Genomic DNA, 19,187 nt, shown 5'->3' with positions numbered 1-19,187 from the left:
AGGCATGCACACACACTCGTGCATGCATGTGTGTCTGTGTGTGTGTAAAAGTATGGAGATCGCGGGTGTCTTTCTGATGCTCAGTGACTCGCTCATGTGTTGCTGGCCCATCTGTGAACAGAATGACCATGACACAGTGTGTGTGTGTGTGTGTGTGTGTGTGTGTGTGTGTGTGTCTGTGTGTGTGTGTGTGTGTGTGTGTGTGTGTGTGTGTGAGACATGGTGATGCTGTGATTGATGAGACAGTTGCCATTCTTGCTAATGCAAAACGCACCTATCCCTGAAGAGAGCAAATGCCAGAAAACACACACACACACACACACAGACACAGAGACACACACACACACACACACACACAGACACAGAGACACACACACACAGAAACACGCACACACACTCACGCATACACACACCGGGCTGCAACTGCCCCACCTAATTACCCCCTAACCAGGGCAGTGGGATCTCTTGCAGTCACATATATACAGTATTCATAAATACCCATAAACGTAGCTTCATTAACACTTCATACACACTTAACTAAGAAAATCTGATAAAAACACAAACAAAAACCTCAGACGACAAATGTCTTTGCAGAATTATGGCAAAAAGGAAAAAGGCCGCCTGCTCTGCTTAAGTAGAGCATAAATACACACTTTCTGCGACAACTGTACGCAATAACACAAACTAGTGACAGCAGGGGAGGAAAACATAATAAAATCAACTCCTCCTCTTTTTAAGGTAATTGAAAACATGCTGAGATGCAACGTGTTCTTTTTTTTTAACACACACAGTTTACACATGGTCCGTTATTAAAAATAAGAAGGTCACATAATTGCTTGATATGTAAACATAATGTCTGAATGTGAAATCCCGAAATCAGGACGCAGACAAGTGAACATGATTCCAACATCAATCTAATAAAACATCATTTTACACAGTCGTGTTTGACTTCATTTCTCTGTCTACGTGTGCATTAGGGCAGGTGGGGACCGACGGAAGCCCCGTGTGTGTCTGAGAGGATGTGGATGTGTGTGCGCACGTTAGCGCTAGCGACGGGAGCTGTTAGCGGGGCAGGCGGCAGATGGGCTGTCGGCCTTAATAGGGACTGAGCGGATGCAGAAAGGTGACAGCTCCATGAGGGAGGGGCAGGTGGGGAGGGAGAGGAGGAGAATGTGTGTGTGTGTGTGTGTTGTGGGGGTGAGCGGTTGAGGAAAATAGGGATAAGGAGGAAACAAATTATCTGTTGATGTGCAGATAACAGCTGTAGAGAAGAAACATGCGTGGGAAAGAAATGTTTGCAGGGTTTAATTTATGCAATATAGACTAACAAACAAAAAGGTTTAATAAAGATGCAACATAGTTTTATAGTTTAACAACCTAAACAAATGGATATAAAAAGAAAAATGCATTGTGTCTGAATATAAAAATGTACTGTAAACAGCACCACAGTCCAGATTTAAAATAAATGAATCGAAAGTGTTACCTCTGAACCCAGAGGTAAGTCTAAATCTTATTATTGCAAAGAAATTAGCTGCTATTTTTTTCAGTGATACAAGTCTGACTTTGTGTAGACACACAGTCAATACACACAATACAGAAACAAGGGCCTGAGAGTCATAAGTGTACATGTGTACAACGTGTGTGAACATGTGACTGACATCTTCACTACACGTCACGTTGGGATAAATTGAGAAGCAAAGGAACAGGAACTCTCTCAGGCTCGTTTGAGCGGTCGAAATAAAAACCTTGAAAATTAGCTATTTTGTATCGTCACCATATGATTAAGAGATGTTTCTCTTTCCAAACACCACGGACTACAAAAGAAAAAATAAACGTGTGTTTCTAAATTCCTTCTGGACAGGCACATATTATGGACCGATTCATTTGCATTATGAGTAAGTTTTGATGTTTTTTTTAATAAAACAAACTCATTTTTACATAAGTGAAAAACTCAAGAGTGCGCAAAAACAAAAGTGAATACAATTAAATGTTCTCTTTTCCTTTATAGCAGGATTCTCACGGGTTTCTCTAAGTGCTTTCGTTTAGCAACGTTTGACTGTTCATTGAATTCAGTCTGAATGAAAAACCTGTGCAGGATGTATATGACAGAGTTCAATTGTAAAATGTGTTTAATAAAGTTACAGAATTGCACCAAAGGAGAGAAAATGGAAAGAAAGGCAGAATAAAAAAGCTAAAGGTGGGGTGGGCCGCTGGGCTGTCATTCTCTCCCCATCAGGCACACACATGAAGCATGATGGGAGGATGAGAGGAGGAATATTTCACTGTCAGTCGGAAGGCGGCATGGTCATTCATTTCTTTCTCGCTCTCCCTCTGTATCCATCCCTTTCCCCTTCTACTGTATCTTTCCTTTTTCATCTTTTTGAGCACCCCCCCACACACACATACACACACACACACACACACAGGGGAAACAATGACCAAACTACGTAATCAATCTATAGGGCTCTTCCCACGGACACAGAAAGAGCATAGCAGAGAGTGCAGAAGACGCACATCTCTCAGATTTGAACCTGTGTTATGCTCTCGATCCTGTCTAACCCTCTCTCACACTCACACACACACACACACACACACACACACACACACACACACACAGTCTTCCACACCCACCCACACCCACACACACACAGTCTTCCACACCCACACCCACACCGCACCTCTCCATCTAAATCTGTTCTATTGTGGCCCGGTCTCTGCTGTCTCCTCCCATTAGGAGTGAGAGGCAGCATTAGACGCCTTGAGCACGACACGATGGACACACACACACCCACACACACACACGCATATACGTAAACCAGTCTCCTGATCTAACGCGCAGCTAAATATTTTATCTAGAGAGGAATGAAAATACATTTTAGTGACTTCACACGAGACACTTCAATTTAGAAAAGTTAATATTCCCTAAACCCAAACAAGTCTGTATAAAGACCTGTTAAATTCATCATATATTGACAATATAAGTTTAAATTTACACACAGACAAAGAATCTCCACATTTGGTTCTACAGCTCTCAGCACAAAAAAAATACACCTAATAAACGTCAGCTTGAGTAAGACAGAGAAGTCAAAAACTGTCGGCGTAAAAAACAGACATGACTTTATAAAAATTGTACGAACAGTGAAAATAAATGACGGCACATTTTGAATGAGCAGGTGAAAGCGCAGAAAGAGGGATGGGGGGGTAAGAGATGAGGAGAGACGAGCAGCGACTCCTCTCACTGTATTTCACTGGCTCTTCTTTCAGTTAACGCATTGGTATTCAATCACACATAAACACACACACACACAGAAACACACAAACACACACACACACAGAAACACACAAACACACACATTTAGTTTCATCTGCAGTTTGGTGTAATGGCTAATTGCAGTTTGTGTGTGTATCACAGCTGGTACACACTCTCTTACTGCTCTTTCAACACATAAAGGCTGTCACTGACCCATGACATACTCTCTCTCTCTCACACACACACACACACACACACACACACACACACACACACACACACACACTGATTGACTGATACTAAATCTAAGAAATTGACGTAATCAAGGCTTGTCCCATTTGCTCAGTCATCTCTGTGGCCTTGCATACAAGTGTGTGTTAGTGTTGGTTTCAATATCTGCATACAAGTGCGTTTGATTTATGTGTAAAAATTTGTAATTGCCTTTTGGACACAATCTGGTCACTTCTTGGCTGAAAATGCGAAGGAAAAAAGGCTTTCAGTTCATTGCTGTGTTAGCAAGGGTGTGTATGTGTGCCCGCATGTGTGCGATCATGCGCGTGTGCGATCATACGTGTCCAGCGGACCCCACAGTGCTGGTGTCAGACAAAAGCAACCCCCCCCTCTCTCCTTCCTACATCTTGCTCTGTCTGTCCCTCTCTTTGCATCCCTCACTCGTAAGGGGACTAAATTGCCACTGGAATGCTCCGGACCCTTCACATGAATGAGAGGCCGCTGTATGCAAGAGCGTGTGCCTTGCTGTGTGTGTGTTTGTGAATGTGTGTGTGGACTTGCAAAAAAACTGACAAACCACTAATGCCACAGGGACAGAGGGATACGCAAACAGACAGAAAAAGAAGAACAACACCTCCTCATGCAGGCCACCAACCAGTCTCTCTCTCTCTCTTTCTTTTATACACACACACAAACACACACACACACGCACGCACGCACACCCACTCACACACACACACAAAATATGGGCAGGCACGGACCAATGCGTGACAACAAACAGATGCAAATGGACACACACATGTTCAACACACTCTCTTTCTCACACACACACACACACACAGCCGACAAATCAGTGCGGCACATATTGACATGCTTTGACAGATGAATTAAGTAAATGATTTTATAAGGAGATTAAAAGGATTTTAATTTACGCAATCTCTCTTTACCCCCCAACCTGCACCCCCCCTTCCCTCCCTCCAGTCAGCTTTACCTCTCTCACTCTCTCTCCCTCGCTCTCTCTTTCTCTCGTTCGTGGCCTGAGAAAAAAACGAGAGACTGACGAAACGCAAAAGGCCAAAACTAAATTAACAAAATGTTCTTTATTTCAGGAAGAGAGCAACATTTTCTGTTCATCATGATTTAATTCCTGAAATGTAGATTTCTTTATTCAACAAAGGAACATTATCATGATCTTTTCCAGAAGCTTGGATCTTTTTACAAAGGTGGTTTATTAATGTTAAAAAAAACCTGTATCTTAACTCATTTATATTTAGAACTAGCTGTATGTAAGCAAAGCCGTTCGGCCTCCAAGTTTCAAAAATGACATTTTCTTTAGTATTATTCACCCAAATTGCTTCACGTCAGCAGGAAACCCACGACGACACACGTCAGTGTGAAATCTCTCAGGTCAAGTTAATGCTTCAAAACGAAGTGAAACAATGGAATTTGTCTGCACACGATAACGCTGCAAGACTTGCAGGGTGCAAAGTGAGCGTTATCTCAATTAACCATTACATCTGAACAAGTAGTGAATAAAAATCACTAGGGTAAATGATTTTAGATGAATGTTTGAGGCATGTCTGCATTTAGCGTGAGGAATTTGTTTTCTCTTGAAGGTTTCCGATTTCATACATGCACCAAACTGATACACTGTCTGACGTTTGACTGAACAGGAATTTTGAATTTTACCTAAAATCACTGAAAATTTCTTTCCACATTTCCATGTAATAAAAAACTTAATCTCTCCAAAAATCCTTATTGAAAATAATTCTGACAGAAATTGCTTTTGCTGCTTTGTGTCTCTCTGCATTTTACACAGCAAACCTTTGCCTGAATGATGTGGACGGTCGCTGTGCGCTTCTCAACGACCGTTTCCCCCTCACACCCACCGACAGAAACCTCACCAAATTCACAGAAGTCACTGCAGAAAATACATCTTAATGATATGTAAATGGTATGTTCACAGTGGCAGGAGGGGAAAGCAATTATGTTAACAGCTTCAGCGCTACTTGTTGTTGTTATTATTATTATCAGTACGATCATCATTATCCCTAATATTTTAATTAGTGAGGGAAAGCAGAGCCTGAGAGCAAAGGATGGGAAACCTGTGCAGCGAAAAGAGAGCGATGGATCGATGGCCGGACGAATGGATTGATGAAGGAATGAACAGGCAGACAGATGGTAGGACTATAGGGTTTTTATTTTTAAATATGTGTGAGCGGTCCAGGCTTACAGAAACACACACACACACACACACACACAGGTAAAGCAGGCGCACTCAGCTGCTAATTGTCTGATGTGAAAGTGTGTTTTATGGTCAGTTTAGTTTTGTGATTTTTACACAGCTTACACGCTTTACACCTCCAAACCCTGAGCATTCACTGTCCCGGGCTTAAGACACTATTTCAAAAACACATATTAAGTTTTATGTTGTTAAAGCTGAACTGTTGTCGGTTCTTAAAATACACCACAGTGTGTTGGAGATGAGCGACTGACGCAGACTTCAGATGCAGCGCACAGGGATTTCTTCAACACACCAAAGTCAGACTTAGCTCTGCACATCCAGTCATTGGATCAGTGAAGGGGAAATCAGCACGCTCAATATAAAAGGTTGTTCAAAAGAGTATTCCTCAATCTTAAAGTCATCTTTAAAAAAAAAACTTTATTTTCATTACATCAGTAATCTTTCAAATAAAATGCAGAAAATGTTTCACCTTCTAGACATCCGAAAATCTCTGATAACTGAAACGGACTATTAAAATTTGGTTAATAAAAAATAAAGAGAAAGCTGACTGATATTATTTCTCCTTCGGCTGTTTTTCTAAGAAACGTCCCTCTCTGCTCTGCACTCTCACCTACACATGCTGAGGAAGTGAGAGGCTCTCTGCGTGTAAATGACTCATGGACACATACAAAGGTGAGAGAGATTCAAAGCACAGAAATGTCATTTTTCTTTAAAAATGTGAACAATGTCATGTTCGGCAAACACGTCAGGATTTCAATCTACTCCGGCTTCTGCTTAAACTCTGTCCTTTTATTTCTCCTGCTCCGACTTTCTGACACCTCACTGATTCAGTGTAAAGCATTTTTATTTTTTCACTGTAAAATGAATCTGCAACTATACTTTTATTGTTATATATATTAACTGTAAAATTCTGGTATTAATACTGGCCAATTTTACAACGTCAATGAAATTTGTGAATTCATGGACTTTCTGAAATACACTCATCACTTGGGATGAATCCATGTTTTATGTTGTTATGTTTAAAAAATAGCAAACTGTATATATATTGGTGGAATTATTGTTTTTCCAGTATATGACTTTCTTTGCCCTAATCTAGTATTTTCATAAACACACACACTGCTGCCCACTCTGCCAATCACTTCATCAGCATTTTTAACAACGTCCTCAACATACTCCTAAAAAGAGCAAAGTGTTGGCAAAAGGAGCAGCTCAGCGGCTATCACTCGGGTGTGTGTGTGTGTGTGTGTGTGTGTGTGTGTGTAACTGTCTCTAATTCCTGTGCGGGGCCACATGCTGAGTTGTGCGTCTGAAATTCTACCTCCTCTGGCATTTAAGAGCGCAGCTCTCCCCCTTTCCTTCTCTCTGCTCTCTTATGGGCCCTTCAACTCCCGTCTCTCCATGAATGCCCCGTTACCTCAGTGATTCTCTGCATGAACGAACACACACTTTAAACACACGTGCACAAGCATAAACACAAGCAAGGGCACGAACGCACACACACACTAAGTTGTTTTGTCAGGAAAACAGTTTGAATCAAAGTAGCCAAAAACAATGTGAAGAAAGTGAAATGGAAACTGTGTCTCTGTTCGTGTGTGTGTGTGTGTGTGTGTGTGTTTGTGTGAATGCGCAGGTGTGTGTCTGATGGTATGACTTGTTCCTAGGTGGAGGAAATTCCACTCCTCTGCCCACTGAGTAAGAGCTTCTGTCCGGATACTGCAGCCACACACACGCACACACAAACACAGGCGGTGAACGCGTGCTACCTGACAGCAGAAACAACCTTGACATGGTGCCGGCCACCTCCGCTGCATACCAGCACACTCACTCACACAAACACACTCTCACACATTCTCTAACACACACACACACACATGCATGCACAGGCTGATACACAGTGGAAGACAATGACAATGACAAGTTGAGTGATGAGTAAAATGATAAGATCAAAAGGTAAAATTTACCTACTCTTGTTCAGAGTGCATTAAAAAACACTCGGATAACGGGTGTCCTACCAAATCCATCGACGATACCGGGTCATTGTCAGGTCAACCTCCTCCAGGAAAAAAAAACAAGCAAATGTTAAAAAAAGAAAATCAAAGTTTTTATATCTCTCCTCTCTCTCTTATTTCTCTGGTCTTCCTCTCTCGGTCCTTCCTTCCGCTTGGAGGGAGCAATACAATTACCAGGCTCTGCGCTGCCTGCACTGATCGGCTCTGCGTGTGTGTGTGTGTAGATATGAGTGCGCGCGTGTGTCTATGCGGGAGCCAGGGAGAGGGGGCTAGAGACACACACACAGCCAGCCAGCCGGGCAGTTGGGATGGAAAGATGTGCTGCTGTCCTAATCAACGACTTAAAGCCCCGATAGCTGCTCATGAATATTAAGCAGCGCTTTGCATATGCAGTCCCTCAGGCCCCGGTTCCGACGTGATTGGTGGACGCATGGCCAATGGCTGCAAGGAGGGGCGGAGTGAGGGGAGGAGACAAGGCGGGAGAAAGGGAGAGAGAGGGAGAGGAGCAGGTGGAGAGGGAGGGATTAGACAAAGAGCGATAGAGAGGGAGGGAGGACAGGGAGAGGAGAAAGAGACAGGTGAGGGAAAAAGATTCAAAGCAAGACAATCTGCACTCTTTCTTTCTTTCTTTCTTTCCCCTCTTCTTTGTCTCTTTATCAGCAAACCGTGTTGCTACTGTGTCTCAGACCATAAGTCTCTCTCAAATGGTTTCTGTTGCTCTCACATACCTGCACTGGAAATTGCATTCCGGCAAAAAAAAAAAAAAACAACGTTAATTATGACAAAAAAAACAATTCTATTTGGATTTACTTTATGTTTGAATTCAAGTTAAAAAGTTTAATCAAAGGGTTGAACATTTTGAGGCAGTTCATTAGGTAGAAAATACAGATGTGTGTCAGCTCAAGCCACAAAAACAAAATTGACCTCATCAAATCTGAGAATTGTAAGATCAAAAGAAGAAGTGTGAGCTTGACCCTGAACCTTAAGCCTAAATAATGTGTCACACCATAAACACACACACACACACACACACACACACACACACACACACACACACACACACACAGAGAGAGAGAGGCACAGCACAGCAGAGCCCATCACAGCTCAGCAGTAAAATACAGGATTATGGCTATTCCAGGGCCCTTGTTCTTTGTTGTGGAATGATTTGGGAATGATTGGGACAAGGTTTTTTCCTGCCGCTTGCTGTTCTGTCGATCTCAGTATCAGCAGGCTGAGTATTCCACGGTATTTTCCAATATTTCTAACACCTCGGAACGTGTGTGTTGTTGGTGAAAGAGGGTTCCTCCAGCAGAATCAGTTCAGCGCTCCTCGGAGGGAGGAGGAGACAGAGGACGGAGAACGTGAGGAGAGAGGGAAGGGTCTCAGGAAAATGGGAAACCCAGAGGGAGACTCTGTTCTGCACTGCCACAATGCTTTCTTACCAAATGTTTATTCCTTGCCGTCTGACCAACACTCTGACACCCCTGCACACACGATGGATGGATGGAGGACGTGAAAAGAAGTGTGCAGGAGGGAGGGAGGGAGAGAATGAAAATCAGAGGGGTGCAAAGATGAAAGGAGAGTGGTTGTGATTAGCAGCTTTGGAAGCAAACAGATAATAAAACATTTCCTGAAACCAATCTCTGCTTTGATGTTTGTGTGTGTGTGTGTGTGTGTGTGTGTGTTTGTGTGTGACACTACAACCTGTTTTTTCTGTCTCGTTCCATCACACGCATTCACACACAGTCAAATGGGTAACTCTCTTAAAGTGACAACAAAAATGGATGTGACTCACTACAGTTCTGCAAATCTGCAGCCATAAATCTACAGTAGAGAAATACACTGAACAGAAACATGAAGATACTCATCATGAAAAATACAGTGCACATTTCAGTTGTTCTGTGTAAAGCCAACTGTGAAGAAAATTGGAGAAGAGAAATACGAAGCAACAGCCTACAAGAGAAAAAGATATGAGGATAATACCTGTCTTTATTTATTTCAACAATAACCTAAAGTTTAGCAGCTTCTAATTTTAGAAGCAACTTAAAGACAGACAAAAGACCCACGAACACCACACACACACAGACACACACTGAGATTGAGACAGATGCACATGTATTCAATCTCATGTGAACACAGAAGAGGTTCATGTACATGTACACACACACACACACAAACACACACAAACACACACACACACACACACACACACACAGAGTTATGATGTATCCAGGGGCTTATAAGCATCGACAAAGATGAGTGTGAATCAATGCTGCCGTCACTACTGGGCAAACAAATCCTTTACCAAAAAACCATAGTCTCTAACAAACAAAACACACACACATGCATACACACACACACACACACACACACACACACACACACACACACACACACACACACACTGTATGTGCAGAAAGCTTACGATACACATATTCAATGTTTAACTCGACATAACATATATTGAAACATATAAAATCTGTTTGTGGAAGATTCATTTTACACATTCGAGCATCTTCTCCTTCGTCTCCACATCCTCTCATCTCCCTTTGTTCAAATTATAGTTGTTCATAGAAAATCTACATATATATGTATATGTAAAATATAAAGAATTACAGGACCAAAATACAAACAAACACATCAACGATAATTCTAATAAAAACTATATATAGTTTATAGAGCCCAATAGCATTAGAGAGTTTCACTGTGCATTTATGATGTTTGTGTAATAATACAGTGACTGACAGGTTTAGACTGAGCAGTAATGTGTTTGATACAAAGACTTAAAACTCTAACAATGAGACCTATTGATCAAGTGCCACTGTGTATATGTGCTGTTAGTGATGCTTTGTTCTACTTTGTTTATATGGAAGACACTAAAGTCCTGTACCACACACACCAAGCTTTAATCACAGCTGTGTCCTTTAAAATGTGTCAATGCATCACATATGCTGAAAGTTCTCAGTCTGTCTTTAATCTACAGGAACTGTCACTGGATTTTAGTTGCACCTTCAAAACAACCAGAATTCTTCTTCTCTTTTTATCTCTGACCCCCATGCCCACTCATCCCTCCCCTTGGCAACTGATTGGCTCTTGGTTGGTGTGAATGTTGACAGTGACCCCTTTAGGCCACTCTCTCTCACAGTGGACGAGCCTGGCTGACACTTCTTCAACATGCACCTATTTCAGTGGAAGTCAGGGCACTTGCCTTGTGTGATGACATATATACGCATGTATGTTTGGCATAAAACAAATACTATATACTTAAAAACAAACTCGAAATGTAGCATACCATGATAATTAATAACAGTGTGTGTGTGTGTGTGTGTGTGTGTGTGTGTGTGTGTGTGTGTGTGAGTGTGTGTGTGTATGTGTGTGAGACTGGGCTGTGTGTAGTGCAGTTAGCGCTGATCTCTCACTTGTCTTGTGTCTGTGACTGTGTGAGTGTTTTGACCCTGTGGTTGCAGCCTGTTGACATCTGCAGAAGAATTATCCATTGCAACTCTCGCTGACATCAATCACATCACTCAATAGGCCACAGCAAGTTCATTCAGGACAGTGTGTGTGTATTTGTATTTGTATGTGTGTGTGTGTGTGTGTGTGTGTGTGTGTGTGTGTGTGTGTGTGTGTGTGTGCATCTGAACTGGTCTGAACAGTCTTTAACAAATTCAAGAGGTGGTCACTTAAGAGCTGACTTCAGGCCACACATCGACATGTGTCAGTCATACAACTGCAAACAGAGCTCCTGTACTACATAACACAAATGGGACTTTTGTTTTGACAATCAAATGCCACTTAATTCTCATTTGTATGGACCTTTAATGATAATTACATTCAATTAGATTAATCAGTGTAAAACCTTTTTGGATACAAGAACATTTTCTAAATGGTTTTATAAGATAAGTTCATTGATCTTTAATACAGTCAGAATGTATTTGATTAAACTCAGTAAAAACGAAAGAGAATTGAGTTGGCTGAATTTCTTTACCATATTTATCAATAGTTTTAACAATACCTTAATTGCTTATATTTTTTATTTAAAAATAAAATGGAATTTATATACAAATGACATTATAAACGTTCACTGAGTAATTATTGTCTGTATCACAAACTCCCTGTGAGACAGCAGTCTAAACACTGCAAACCAAAGCAGAGGTCAAAATATTAAGGAAAAGAAAAGGAAAGAAAAAATTGAAAAAACTCTTAGAACACACAACTCTGACCTTGGCTTTTGTAAAGGAAGAGAGAGCTGCCAACACAGGGGAGAAACAGAGACGGAGAGAGGGAGAGATTGTAGTTCAATACTAGCCAACAGAGGGAGCTCTGGACTCTGGTCACTTCACAGCCAACTGCAGCAGAGACTTGGTGTATGTGTGTGTGTGTGTGTGTGTGTGTTGATGAGTGTGTGTGTGTGTGTGTGTGTTGATGAGTGTGTGTTCATCTATAAAGCATGCAAGATTAAATCATCATAAATTCAAAAATCATCCCAACAATAAACATTCACATATGACATCCAATTACATTAAAGAACCTAAAATCTTTACACACATGCACATGCACACACACACACACACACACACCACACACACACTGAGTTTACACTGCCAGCAGGGGCGGGAGCGATGGAGCTAAGTTATCTGATAGCTCTGTCAGCAGGTACAGCAGAACACAGGCCAATTTGACCACAGACCTCCTACTTGGTCCTCAAACCAGAGACTGAACCCAGAGAGCAAAAGAGAGGAAAAACAGAGTGGGGGAGAGGGAGAGAGAGGGTGAGGGAGAGTGAGAGAGAGAGAGAGAGAGAGGAGAGAGGAGAGAGGGTGAAGAAGAGAGGGAGGTCGAAAACGTGAGATGGAGACCTGAAAAGACTTTGCTATTACCAAATTGACCAATTGGTGAAACAGCAGTGAGGGTTCTGCCGTCACACGGTATCATGAGATAAACACCACACTTTAGCTGCAGTTCATTTCAGGCTGTGTGTGAGTGATTGACTGTGTTTATCCATGTTCCCGTGTGTGCTGCTTTAAGCCCCGCGTTGATTTTGTCCATATTTCTGCATGTCCTCTGGAAGCTTACGGATTGAGATAAAACCGAAGAAACAGAGCAGTACCACAGGATATTGTAGGGGGCAGTGTAGCCAATAGTTCAATCATAGGGCACTAGGAAGAAATTTCAACTATGTCGAAAGTTTTTGAGTAACGACTTTTCCAGTTGGTAAGAAACTTCAGGCATCTATATCAGTGTTTCCTACAGATTTAATACAATCATGGCGTTAACACATGTGCACATGAACAAAGGTCACACTGGTGTGCAACATATTCAGAGTCAAGGGTACACAGACTCAAGAGTGAAAATATATTCTCATGTGAGAGAAAGAATTACATTTCATGCGACGAATGCATCTGAAACTATGAGGTCTGACTGTCTGCATGGACAGTACAAATGTTATGGGCCATAGCATGAGAACAGCCTGTGCACACGGGGGCATGACAGTGTGAGCAAGCCATAGCATATAACACAGCAGATAGCGCTGCACACATCAAGTTAAAAATTTCTTGTTATTATGAGAGATGTAAAAACAAAAAAAACAAAATGGGTTCGCTAGTGAAACTACATTGGGACAAATTAGAATGGGGGGGGGGGGGGGGGGGGGGGCTGCCCCACTACCCTCTGGTAAATGTGTTGCTTAACAACCATGCCAATGTTAACGACTCATGGAAGTACGCAGGCAGTACTGACATATTTCTTTTCATTTGTAAAAGCAGCATAAATTAGTCGTAAGTGTTGTGGAAGATCAGGTCGGCGAAACAGCAGAACGCAACAAATTCAAATCCACACTACTAACATTATTTAATGAATTATTAATGTATGAATGACTCCCTGAATGCAGGTGTTTACTAAGGAGACTACTGACAAACAAATGTTGATTGAGTTGATTGTTGAGATTATTCTTACACCTCATCTTCATACATAATCATCACTATAACTGTGACTGGAAACTGAGCCTTAAACTCTCAGTTCAGGAATAACCCAAGGAAGCACAGACTAAAATGTTCACAGTACAGCCCACATACACAGACACATCAGAAGTCAGGTGCACAAACACACACAAGGTCCTGTTCAAAATATAATGCTCACACGTAGCTAAGCTTACATGTGCACATGTGCGGTCTAAACATACTTGATTGCTATTGAAGCTCAATGAGGGTTTTCAGTATTTCATCTTCCACAAACAATTCCCTGCCTTTGACTTTCTCAGGGGCTTTGGACTGTTTGCAGAACACACAGCCAGATAGAAAAGGAGAAGATGCACAGGTAGGATTTTTGAATTTGGTCAAATTATCCACATTTTACAGTCTTACACAAAAAACACTGACATACAAAAGTTAGAACATGCTGGGAAAACTTACAATTTGTAGATAAACGGTTTCCCTGTCACACTGGATAACTTGTTGAGATGTTGTAATTTTGTTATAAGACTGACTAAATTCTGTGCATAAATATGTGTGTGTGTGTGTGTGTGTGTGTGTGTGTGTGTGTGTGCTTGTATCCACACAGACACCTCAAGGGAAACAAGGGGTGGTGAAGGTGATCAAGGCCAAGGAGAGAACACCAGCTGCTGGGAAAGCTGCTGGGTTTAGGGGGCTTTCTGGAGCCTGTCACCAAAACTCTGGGTAACCTTTGAAGGAGGGTAAGGGGAAGATACACACACACAGACACACACATACACAATCCAATCCTTACGAGACATATTGTTTATGCAAACTGAATTCAGTGTTACTGTTTGACATATTTCTGTGAAAACACTTGTGAGGTTTAACGTGGGCAAACATTAAAATAACAATATTCAAACATGACTTAACCACACAAATGACAATCCTGACACACACACACACACACACACACACACACACACACACACACACACACACACACACAGAGTCGCATGTGCAATCAGATACACACGCTTTTAATCTTAGTAGATATGATGTGTTTTCTTTAGAACACAGAGACATGTGACAGCCCCGTTATTCCACACAAAGGTCAGACAGGATTCACTGCTAGGAAGACAGAGGTGTGTGTGTGTGTCTATGTGTGTGTGAGGGAGAGAGATACAGACAGATACTGAGCGAGAGGGGAGAGAGAGGGGAGAATATGTGTATAATTAGGTGACAAAAAGAGGGTTAGAAAGAGAGTCATATGGAGAAGGTGACCTCAGCGTTTATAAAAATAGATCATTAACCTTCTTTAAACTTACACATGCTTTCACTATTTGACTGTATAATACAAATGCATTCAGACCTACAACACACACTTCATGTAATTACTCAAAATGTATATTAATAGGTTAATATGTTTTCTATGATATTTTACTTCTATGATAAGTGGTGCTTGAATCAAATTTCAATGGAAACCAAAGATCCCACAGAAGCACTGTGCACACACTCTCTCACACACACTGGGTCAGCTGTGGTTGCCAACCTGTCAGTGGTCAGACTGAAGGTTGGCTGGACCGCACCTCAACAAAGAGTGAAAGGTGTGACCTCATCATGAGGGGACGGGCAAAAGGGGCAGGCTCTGGGCTGGACTGAGGTGTAACCTCATCAAACGTGGACAGACAGGGCAGACATGCTGGATGTCAGCATTGAGAATGTTGGTGTGTATTGGTGTGCATGTGTCTGTGTGTATGGTTTCCATCCAGCCAATGTTCACATCCTCTCTTTTCCAAACTATTGCAGTGCCCGGTCTAAACATGCATATTTTGGAGTGGGCTGTTTGCTTGGCCTGTGGTGATGCTCCGGAGCTGCTTCGAATTATTTGTTGGAAGACTGACAATATACTGTCAATTTTGGATTTTGTGTGCAGAGCCTTTCATGTACAGTCTGTGGTGCAGAGTGAAGTTACAGATGCATTCATCCTAGGGACAGAGGGACAGTCAATCAGAAAGATCAGCCTTCATAATATTTTAAAAATATAAAGTTAAGGGAATGTCATAGTGAATTCTTGCCAGTGATCCAAGAACAGAGACAGGAATGTAGCATGTTTAGATATTTGACAATAAAATATAGATATCAATTACTTTGTAAGCATGGATTCATTGCCTCTCATTCACTTCACCTTATGATCTCTCGGAACCCCACTGTGCTCTCTTTCTCTCCCTCCCTCTCATCCTCAGGTTTTGATATATTCCCAGGGATAAATTAGAACTGAGATGTAATTATATACAGAGTGAGTTTTTCCACAGTGTGTGTGTGTGTGTGTGTGTGTGTGCGTGTATGTCTGAATAAAGCAGTGTTTTGTATTGAAATAGGTGACTTCGGCGAGGTGCACTCTTTTAATTACACTGCATTCAAACAGAACATGAGTGGGCTATTCCACCGGGATTAGTCGTCTCTCATTGCCGTCTCTGTTAACGCAACACACATGCACAACACATGCATACTCAGACACAAATGTATGCCTGCCAGAAAAGCCCCTCTCTCCAATAGTTCAACACTCAATTTATTCAAACTGAGGTGCAAGCCAAGTGAATAATATCACTACTAATAAAGACGGTAAGAGAGAGTGTGCATACAGAGGAGATGAGGGGGGGGAGCAGGGATAAAACAGTAGAAGAGGAGGGGGGGTAACGAGTTAAGAGGAAAGGTAAGCCCATAGAGAAAAATTGATTTTCAAGGACGACCAAATATAAAATATAACCTCAACATCAATTGTCAGTATAAAACTGAGTGTGGATATTTGATTCGTACCAGTTGTCTCTATGCGTGTAGGTTACAGGTATTTGTCTCTGAGTTAAACAAGTTAAACAGACACGTTTCATTTCTCAAAAAGCACAGCATTTCATGAGACAAATATTTAGTTTGAGGTCATTTAGACAAAGTTTGGCCATAGCATAGTACAAGAGAGCAAGTTTGTAAAATGTAAAATGTTGAGGGATGAAATACAATCTCAATACAAGGTCCAATTTTGGAGCTTTCAATCATATCTCTCAGTCTTCCTCAGGAGACTGAGTTTCCCAAATTATTACTTCCCACTTATGTGAGAAAATGTGGTTAATGCTCAGTGAACGTAAACTCCAAATCTTCATCAATAGACTTAATCTCATTGGCAGAATCCTCTAGAGTGTGACACCATTGATCTTCACTTAAATATTTAAACATACCAAATAGCAAGGTCATGGTCAAGTCATCTACCTGATTACTACTGAGTCTTGGTACTATGGTTTCATGTACTTCTACCAGAAAGATTTTCTTGATCTAATCTGGACTGTTTGTTTATTTTATTTCTGTCCTTCAATGTGTTTTCTTGCTATTCTTGCTTGTTGTGAAGCACTTAATAACTGTATTTTGAAAAGTGCTGTATTGATAAAAGTTATTAGTATAATTCATATTATTATATTTATTATTATACACTCAAGGGTGTGTCTGGTAAGATTCTAGGATGAAATACTCCACGAATACACATAGAAAACAAAACCTATTTAAATCACATATTTTGATTTGAACCACAATTTCAACTATAATATTTTCTCAAGCAACATTTGGCATGGCCAAGTTGTGCTGAAATAGAAGAAGTGTCTGTAGGTTTTTTTGGCATCTATAACTGTAAAAGATTAAATTTAGTCATTTAGCCATTTGCTTGGTGTTTTTCTTTTACTCCTTCTGCTGTTACGTGGTGAGAATCTGTCCATTTGTTATAGTAGGTGGGTGATATTATTGCATCCAAAGAGTAAAATGGACCACATTAGTTCACACGACAAGATACACAGAACATAAACACACTCCACTTCATCTGTGTCTGTGTCTAATGACGTGTGTGAGTAATTACTTTAAAGCCAGTGTGTGCGGATGTTAAAGTGTCTGTGCTCATGTTTTTATCTGTGCTTTTGTCTATGTCTGTGCCCTGCAATGAGTGTGTTTAATGGTGTGTGTGGAAATAATCACTTAATCGTCATGCTGCTTCCATTTGAGAGGAAGGAAGTGTGTGTGTGTGTGTGTGTGTGTGAATATGTGTGTATGTCTTGGTACCACAGTTTCACTGTAAAAGCTGAAAGATGCAGACATAAGTGGGAAGGTCGGGAAGCAGAAAGAGAGTTAAAATGGAGAGAATGATTGGTGAAGAGAAGAGAGGGATAAAGAAGGAGAGAGAGAAAGGGAGAATGGAAAACAAGGGGCAGAGACTGATGCTATGCACAGTTAGAAAGACAGATCTCTACCTTTTCACTCTAATTCTCCACAATAACCCTTCCTTCCAATGTTGCTCTCCAAACCGTCGGCCTGTGAATTTATAGTTGGCCCAATGATTGCTTCTCGGGCCATGATGGCTGTAAATTGCTTTGCCATTTGGTAAATGTTGGCAGTTAGAAGGTATACAAGTAATTATTTCCGCTTGTGCTGATTGAGACATAATTCCAGGACGAGGCCATGGAAAAATGACAGCATTTCGAAACAACTCTGTTTTAATTTCCCAGCATTCCTAATTAGAATCTGTATGATCATGGGGAGTTTTTTATGTGGTTTCCTCCAATGGGGCCAGAAATAATTAAACTGTCAAGGGGAAATAAATACCTATAAACAAGGCATAATTTTTACAGCACGCAGCACCTTGTCAGGCTATGACTTTTTGTGAAGAAAAACAATGTGGGGAACAATGCGGGGGCAAAGAGGACACACTGAAGGCACACGCACTACTACACACACACATGCACGCACACACGCACAAGCACAGCCAAATACATACAGTATTTACTGAGAGAGGCCTATTCTTATCTCTTATGGAGCCCTCCTTAATATCGGTACTTTACATTTTAGTCCCAAATTAATCCCCATTTAAAGTAAATCAAGTCAAACAAATTCAGAACCATCATTTGTGCCAATCCATAAAGAAAGCAATTATTTTTTGTCATTCATCATACCTAATCAAAATCATAGCCAGATCCAACAGTAATGAGTCTTTGTACTCGCAACCCAAGTGGTGATAAAGGTTAAAATTATGCTGACATCTTGGCCGGATTATCTAGACACTTCAGTAATCCCTCACTGCACAGAAAAACTATGGGTGATTGAATTTGATCAGTTTTGGTCTTAACTTCACAGGTCATATTTTTTTCTCTGTCAAATAAGTTTGACCAACTGCAATTGGTTTACGACCCGACCGATCATCTGATGAGTGATGTTTCCAGATCCAAGCAATTACTTTCATGACTACAGGGTTGTCATAAATAATAGAACTTAAAGACCTTTGCACATCAATGGCTACATAAATAAATGGCACAAAATGGCAGATAATTCAGAGGTGAAGTTCGACGTGGCTGACAATTCACATTAAGTGTGACGTGATTTTGCAAATTAATTCTAAGGAGCACAAAAAATTGCGCCCCCGGAAAAGAAAGATGGAGTCAACATTCAGCGATGATGATCTGGTGCTCACTGAGTAAAAACAAAACTAAAAA

General features: G+C 41.1%; 1 protein-coding gene across 8 annotated transcripts in view; it reads right to left on the bottom strand.

Annotated features, from left to right (window-relative positions):
- Nucleotides 1-19,187, bottom strand: part of esrrga (estrogen-related receptor gamma a) — a 135,454-nt gene that overhangs the window by 66,245 nt on the left and 50,022 nt on the right. For 3 of the 8 annotated variants that reach the window (XM_069522105.1, XM_069522123.1, XM_069522135.1), the window contains exon 1: nt 7,692-8,060. The exons of 1 other annotated variant lie outside the window; for it this stretch is intronic. In XM_069522105.1, coding sequence (XP_069378206.1) covers nt 7,692-7,747 — 56 coding nt within the window. In that variant the 5' untranslated portion in view covers nt 7,748-8,060. Of the gene's footprint in view, nt 1-7,687; nt 8,066-19,187 lie in introns of those variants that run through there. 4 more of the 8 variants (XM_069522116.1, XM_069522122.1, XM_069522142.1 and 1 more) reach the window with 3 other exon arrangements.

Source organism: Paralichthys olivaceus, chromosome 1 (genome assembly GCF_024713975.1).
Source record: "Paralichthys olivaceus isolate ysfri-2021 chromosome 1, ASM2471397v2, whole genome shotgun sequence".
In the NCBI taxonomy this organism is placed as follows: Eukaryota; Metazoa; Chordata; class Actinopteri; order Pleuronectiformes; family Paralichthyidae; genus Paralichthys; species Paralichthys olivaceus.
Note: the sequence above shows the minus strand (reverse complement) of the source record. Positions and strands in the feature narration are given on the sequence as shown.